General features: G+C 49.5%; 1 protein-coding gene across 1 annotated transcript; it reads right to left on the bottom strand.

Annotated features, from left to right (window-relative positions):
- Positions 1-235: 235 nt before the first annotated feature.
- On the bottom strand, positions 236-2,351 carry LOC120842591 (neurofilament heavy polypeptide-like). The gene is made up of 3 exons (XM_040502154.1): positions 1,047-2,351; positions 666-899; positions 236-451 (listed from the first exon to the last, which is right to left on the bottom strand). The coding sequence occupies exons 1-3, from the start codon at positions 2,349-2,351 to the stop codon at positions 236-238; spliced, it is 1,755 nt and encodes a 584-aa protein (XP_040358088.1).
- Between the last annotated feature and the right edge of the window lie 5,481 nt (positions 2,352-7,832).

Below are 7,832 nucleotides of genomic sequence, written 5' to 3'. Positions count from 1 at the left end.
GTGCCAACAAAGCGCTCCAACATGGCACCCGGTGAATGCGACTTTGATGAGCGCGGAGAACATACTGTCTATATACCTTGGTAATCGGCAGTGCCCGAATATCGCGACTTGGCAACTGGTCGGTCACCTGGTGGCTGGTCCAGCGACTGTCTGGTCTGAACTCCTAACAGGATCTTGAGGAGACCCAGGCTCGCCCGATGCACCCAAATTTTTCTGCTCTGTAACGAGGGACGGTTTACAACATTGGATTGTGCCGGACGCTGCTCTTCGACGGGCCACTGTTCATCAGCTGGACGTTGCTCTTCAGCTGGACGTTGCTCTTCAGCTGGGTGTTGCTCTTCAGCTGGACGTTGCTCTTCAGCTGGGCGTTGCTCTTCAGCTGAACGCTGCTCTTCAACGGGCCACTGTTCACCAGCTGGACGTTGTTGTTTAGCTGGGCACTGCTTTCTAGCTAGAGGACGCTGTTTATCAGCTGAATGCTGTTCTTTAGCTGAGCGCTGTTTATCAGATGAACTCTGTTTTTTAACCTCAGCTGGACGTTGTCTTTTAACTAGACGGCTCTGTTCTTTAACTGGACGCTGTCCTTCAGCAGGCCACTGCTCCTCAGCCAGAGAACGCTGTTCACCAGTTGAGTGCTGTTCATCAGCTGAACTCTGTTCTTTAACCTTAGCTGGACGTCTTCTAACTAGAGGGCTCTGTTCTTTAACTGGACGCTGTCCTTCAGCAGGCCACTGCTCTTCAGCTAGAGAACGCTGTTCTTCAGCGAGTCGCTGTTCATCAGCTGGACGTTGCTCTTTATCTGGACGTTGCTCTTCAGCTGGAAGCTGCTCTTCAGCGGGCCACTGTTCATCAGCTTGACGTTGTTCTTTAGCTGGGCGCTGTTTTCTAGCCAGAGGATGCTTTTTATCAGCTGACTGCTGTTCTTTAGCTGAACGCTGTTCACCAGCTGAGCGCTGTCCATCAGCTGAGCGCTGTTCATCAGCTGAACTCTGCTCTTTAACTTTAGCTGGACGTTGTCTTATAACTAGAGGGCTCTGTTCTTTAGCTGGACGCTGTCCTTCAGTAGGCCACTGCTCTTCAGCTAGAGGACGCTGTTCTTCAGCGAGTCGCTGTTCATCAGCTGGACGTTGCTCTTTATCTGGACGTTTCTCTTCAGCTGGAAGCTGCTCTTCAGCGGGCCACTGTTCATCAGCTGGACGCTGTTCTTTAGCTGGACGCTGTTTTCTAGCTAGAGGACGCTTTTTAACAGCAGACTGCTGTTCTTTAGCTGAACGCTGTTCACCAGCTGAGCGCTGTTCATCAGCTGAATTCTGTTCTTTAACTTTAACTGGACGTTGTCTTTCAACTGGAAGGCTTTGTTCTTTAACTGGACGCTGTCCTTCAGCAGGCCACTGCTCTTCAGCTAGAGGACGCTGTTCTTTAGCGAGTCGCTGTTCATCAGCTGGACGTTGCTCTTTATCTGGACGTTTCTCTTCAGCTGGAAGCTGCTCTTCAGCGGGCCACTGTTCATCAGCTGGACGCTGGTCTTTAGGTGGACACTGTTTTCTAGCTAGAGGACGCTTTTTATCAGCTGACTGCTGTTCTTTAGCTGAACGCTGTTCATCAGCTGAGCGCTGTTCATCAGCTGAACTCTGTTCTTTAACGTTAGCTGGACGTTGTCTTTTAACCAGAGGGCTCTGTTCTTTAACTGGACGCTTTCCTTCTCCAGGCCACTGCTCTTCAGCCAGAGGACGCTGTTCTTCAGCGAGTCGCTGTTCATCAGCTGGACGTTGGTCTTTATCTGGACGTTTCTCTTCAGCTGGAAGCTGCTCTTCAGCGGGCCACTGTTCATCAGCTGGACGTTGTTCTTCAGCTGGGCACTGTTTTCTAGCTAGAGGACGCTTTTCATCAGCTGACTGCTGTTCTTTAGCTGAACGCTGTTCATCAGCTGAACTCTCTTCTTTAACTTCAGCTGGACGTTGTCCTTTAACTAGAGGGCTTTGTTCTTCAACTGGACGCTGTCCTTCAGCAGGCCACGGCTCTTCAGCTAGAGGACGCTGTGCTTCAGCGAGTCGCTGTTTTTCGGCGACTTCACTCCGTTCATCCTGATCTTGATTCACTTCCCGGCTCACCATGGTGACGCTTTCTTGCTTCGATTCTGGCATCTTCCTCAAGCTGGCCTTGCACGGCTGACATTCGTGTGCAATTTCGAAGGCGGCGGCTGGAGTCTCTTCGGTTCTCTGCGTTTTCGACTTCAGATGTTGCCGTCTCTCGGGAGTCTTTGGTGTTCCAGGACTCGGGTTCTCGTTCCGACGAGGTTCCGAACTCGGGGACTCCGCTGTTTCCCCCCGCTTGGCTGTAGGCTTGGACATCGTGTACGCTTCGTAAGATACTGCGGGAGGCTACGACGCGAATGCTTCTTTTCCTCTCGTGCACAGCAACACGCTCGCTCCCCCGCACGCGCTTCGAACTCGTAGAAGACAAAGACGTCAAAATAACTTTGACGGTATTTCTCTATATATGATCGCGCTGCTTCAAACGAATAAATATATACATCAGAAATTCGGCCCATAGTGTTTCGTTTTGCCTTGTGACTTTAGCGTTCAGAAAAATCTTCGCTTTTCCTATCGGCAATCTCCAATGTGCGAAAACATATAATACCTTTTTCAATGCAGTGATAATAGACCGTTTTCGAAATTCAGTGCCATCTGCCGACTCAAATAGCAGTTTACTTTTTTTGCCGTACTACTGGCGGATATCGACCTGTTGCAGGAAAAGCGCTAAAGTAGACTCATCACTTACCCTCACATTCACACTCACACTCACACCAGAAAAACGGTCACTCAAGTCGCGCTGACGTGAGTGACCGTTTCTAAGAAGGATATCGAGCGGCAATCTGTAGTATTTTGCCGGGCACCATCACTTTCGCTAGTCAACAGCAGTCCAGACTGTCTCGTTTTACCATACAATTATTTCTGGATCTCTCAGTTGTAATGTAATGTTATGTAATGTTTTATTTGCTCAGGAGAGCCGCGGCACCGCAGAAAGGCAAGAGCCCGTACCAAGGAGGCCCGCGGTGCCGTGTTTAGTGATGGTGATTATGTGATGATGTAATGTACAGATGAAAGTTATCGTGTGTTAGGCCTATAGTTGGTTGCAAGCTAAGAAAAAACCGGAAATGCCTCTCAGAGGAAAATGTAATCCCACGCCGAGAAACGCCAGCCAATCGTTTTCATGACGTCACGATTCCGTGGACCAATCGCGATCCTTTTGAAAAAAAAAAAAAAAAAGTTCAACATGGCTGCTGGCCTTAGCAACGCGACGCTAGTTTCTCGTGACAATTATTCTGCTTTTTTGCACCGTGGTTTACGTGCCCGAGGTTACGCCACGAAATCTTAATGGTATCGGCTTGCGTTTGCAGCAGTTTTTGCGCAAAAACGTGAGAATCCAGCGACGCTATAGCCAACAAAAATTTCGAAGCGGGCGCGAGGCTTAGCACTGCTGAGAGGTATGTTAGACGGTATGTTAGACAGTATCTTGGACAGAAAATGAATTGGGAAGACGGTACATTGGACATGACTTTCTTTCCTTACTAAACAGCTATTTCGTTGACAAAAACGTATTCTAACTTATTTAAATGTCCCGAATGAATTAAATAAATATTGTGGTAGTTTAAGACACGTTTCCTGGAGGAAGGAAAAGCAACGTTGCTAGCGAACTACTTTCTCGACGGCGGAGGCACTTCAGATGGGCGCAGTGCGCTTGTGGGTGGAGCTAAAAGATTATTCTTAGCGCGGTGATGGTGATGGTTTCGATGGTGATGCACATATACAAGCGGTAAGAATGAAGCACGTATCCACATTGACGCCGTGATTAAGCTTTGCACAACAAGGGGCTTTAGAGCCGATTATGTGCCGCCAAAAGACTGACTAAACCCGAGTTGGAAATGAACGCTTACGCAACTCTTGTATTCCATTCCTGCGTCGCATCGTACTCACGTTTCAAATATACAGTCCACGCATCATCCGCTTCGGAACATCTTCAACGTCTACCATATACAGTAACCACAAGGCCACCATTACTACGACGCATATGCCATTCCTCACATGATGACTGATACTGATAGTGACCAGAGTGAATTTCGGAAATGGGAATACAGGAGACTCTCGTCATTTGCATTAAACAGATCGACGGCCGCGCCATAAACCACCCCTGGTGGAGTGGTTTATTTGGCGACGCTTCTTTCCCTCATCCCCCTCCTCTCGCCACCAGAGCACGCGTGAAGGCGATGCCTCAGAATCCGGTGCGGTTGACAGGGTCGCGGGTGCGGTACCGCTGCCGTCGTTACGCGTGTTTCCACAGATTTCCGTTGCCGACGTTTTCTATGTATTTTCGTGGAGTATCTTGTATTTCCTTAGTAAGGTATCTGCTCTCACAGTCACATCCCTCCGAATTTCGGACACCAAGCACAGAAACCTATGCTACAACCCCCCCCCCCCCCCCCCCCAAGTCCTTAAAAAAAAAAAATGTTTAAAGAGGTCCGGTAAAATTTTGTGTTTCAGAAATAAAACAACTAAATTATTTTGTCGTTGCTTTTATGAATAACTTACGCACAATATCTGAATTTTAATCCTCCTCCGCACGATTAATTCAATGTTAAACAGAGCCCAACCAACTGCTCAGATTGCACCCACGAAACACACTACGTCCTCGCTGGCAATAGCGGAAGCTCTGACGTAACATCAGGCAGAGATCCAGAGAGAGAGAGAGAGAGAGAGAGAAGTGTTGAAAGGAAAGGAAGCCTGGAAAAGGCAGAGATCCACGACAGCTCTGGACTGCTGGTTCAGAAAAGCAACCTCGTTCTGAGAGAGACAAGATTTACGGTGTTGAGCGAAGCTCACTGCTTCGACGATAATCTTTGTACGCGCCATCAACCATGCTGATCAAAATTGGAAGTCAACATCCGCGACTCTTACGTTGCCATGCCTGATGTGACACCACGACACTTGGCGTGCAGCTCCGTACTGATGAAATATTCTGGCTCTTTTTCATGAATTAAATATCACATCTGGCCATATTTCAGCCCACTCTACGTGACCAGCGCAAAAACTTAGCGACTTCCGGATGTCGCCTGACAATGAAAGCCCCTTGGTAAAAGCGTTTTTTACAAGTACCGCCAATCATTGTTGTGGAAGCGCGCGAGACACGTGCCATGAGCGGGTGCTCCGCCGCCATTCGCTTCCAAGGCCCGCTCATTTCAGTGCTGCGCCGCCATTTGCTTCCAAGGGCCGCTCGAGACATGGGCCTCGTGCACTCGCGCATTTGGCGCTACTTGCAAGACAAGCGCAAACATATCGAGGGGCTTTACTGACAATTCCTTTAACACGCCCCCAATCGGAGATTCCTGGGTAAACTGCCAAGAGTAAGGCTTGTTACCTGTGCGAGCATCGTGCTTTTATCATAGCTGCCGTGCACTCACGTTTGTGCCTAGTGCTTTTCAGAACAACGTCCTCGCGCCTTATTTCTCCTTCCGCCATTCTTTCTGCAAGAGCTGCATGAGTCCTGGGCCCACGCACTGCATGCCATTGGGACATTTTTCGTTACTTTAAAATATAAAAACACGCCAAGCGGCTACACACAGACAACACTCCATAGTTGCAGCATCGAAAACTAAAGCCCCTTGTTCTGTTGTGTTTCTCTCACAAGTATAGCGTCAAAGGCGCCATTGCACGACGCGTAACCTTCGGAAGCAAACGGCGGCGCATCGCTCGCCCTTGGCCCATTAAAGAAATGCTCAACCGAAATCTGGATTCCCAAAAGCACGTGGCAAAAGCGTGCAACGGGATGCTACAAACACCAAAACATCCCTCATACCGCGATATCTCGAACGGATGACCGTATTTTTCAAAAAAAGAGGCGCATTTGGCAGGAATGTTGACGTCATGTTTCTCCGAGAAGGAGAGGGAACGGCCTCGCGTCTTCTCCGCCTCGCGGCCTTGAGGGAGCGAAGCGAAGAGAGGAGGAAACTAGGTATCTTGACGGTCACGCGCCTCGTCGGCCTGGTTCAATCTCGACTTCTTTTTCCAAAAATACGGCCGTCCATTTGAGATATCGCCTTTTTAGTAGTGTTGTACGGATTGTAGCGTCCCGCCTACATCTCCAGCATTGTTTTTTTTTTTTTTTTAATCCAAATTTTGGTTTACCATCCCTTTGAAGAGATACTTTAACGAAATTTCTGCGCTCATTTTTTGGTCTATATGTGTTCAAAGGAGCAGCATCACATCGAACATACCAATATCGTGTTAAAAAAAGTCGCGAAAAGGAATTTTAACACGAATTAAACGATTAGCAAAGAGCACCTGGTGGATGTCGCTACCGCCTCGCTTGTAATGCCCGTCTAGGAACCTTGACAGCTAGTGACGGAGGTTGTCTCGCCTCCGGCCACGATGAGAGAAGAGGGGCAGGAGGAACTCCCCTCTTCCCGAGAATGCCTTTTGTGTGTCGCAGAAGTCGCTATTGTCCCCCTACAAGATTACTGAAGATTAACCCGTCACTCAAAATTCGTACAAAAGCAGCTGCTTCGGTGGCTGGAACGACTAGGCCATCCTCTCGACGTCAGCCTCGCCGTAGCTTTGCTCGTCCTGAGACGACCTACGTAACGATTGCGTTGGATGTCACGTGGTCTCCGCTGGGCCTTCTCCGAGCGCTTGCCAGAGTGGGTCGTTTATAACGAAAAATACAGCCACCAGGCTCAAAATACAAACGTGCGATATTCATTTACGGATATTGTGGATCATATTCAACCTTTTTTTGAACACGACGGGTATATTTCAAATTTCGTTGAAGTATCTTTTTAAAGACACTCGATAAAATTCACGCGTGGCGTTTCTTAAGTAAGGGGCCGCCCACACTAGCGAGAAAACGCGCGCGGCGCGCCAATCGCGTTGAAAACGCGTTCCGCAAAATCGAATGCTTCAAGAATGCGCGAGGCCTCCTGTGCGGTCACGTGACATTCGCGGCGGCAGTACTCTATCTAGTGTGGTCTTCAGGATGCGGGATGCGTCTTCCCGCGATCGGCGTGCCACACGCGTTTTCAGCAGAGTGTTTTCAGCTTCCGTCCGAGCGCAGCCAAAGCTACGTGTGGCCTGAGCCAATCACACGCCGGCAATAGGTCACGTGATCTCGCTTGCACTTTTGTATCACTCCGCTGCGCCGCTGGTCGTCCGCGCCGCGCGAGCTCGCCGGGTATTTCGTCTGCTACAGTGTTTCAACGGTATCGTCTGCTACAGGTTTAAAAAGTGCCCTTTCACGTTCTGAAATTTAGTCACAGGGGATGTCAGTACATAGGCTAGCCGCCGGCGTCTGTGTCCAAGCTTTCCATCTGTTCGTCTTATGGCATAGTTTCGAGATGTGAGTACACATTGCAAGGTGCCCGATGACCCGGCCGTTGATGTTTCTTTGTATTGTCTGCATAAACCAGAGCTCGAGGCGCAGTGCTTTCCACCTGCTTCTCGTCGTTCAATGTGATCGGCCAGTAAAGGGGTGCCCGATTTCGCCGCGTATCAGTGAATGGACCTTTTCCACATACCGACGGCACCAGGCGGCGGCTGCACGAACTAAAAATCGAGCAAGTGACCTACCTGCGCTACCAATCGGTAATGGGAGCTACGCTACCTGTTTCTTCGCTCTCCGAGCTGCGGCGCGTGCCCAACGCGAGCTTAAAGATGGGCATCAGTGGCGTCTACCCAATCGTTGTGTTTTTCCTTCCGTCCACTTTCTCTTTTTGTGTAACCCAATGGACTTCTTCCAAAACCGACGCGCCCCATCGCGGCGAAACACCACGCAGTGCACTC

The sequence above is a fragment of the Ixodes scapularis genome, unplaced genomic scaffold, assembly GCF_016920785.2.
Source record: "Ixodes scapularis isolate PalLabHiFi unplaced genomic scaffold, ASM1692078v2 PGA_scaffold4__175_contigs__length_147842914, whole genome shotgun sequence".
Lineage (NCBI taxonomy): Eukaryota > Metazoa > Arthropoda > Arachnida > Ixodida > Ixodidae > Ixodes > Ixodes scapularis.
Note: the sequence above shows the minus strand (reverse complement) of the source record. Positions and strands in the feature narration are given on the sequence as shown.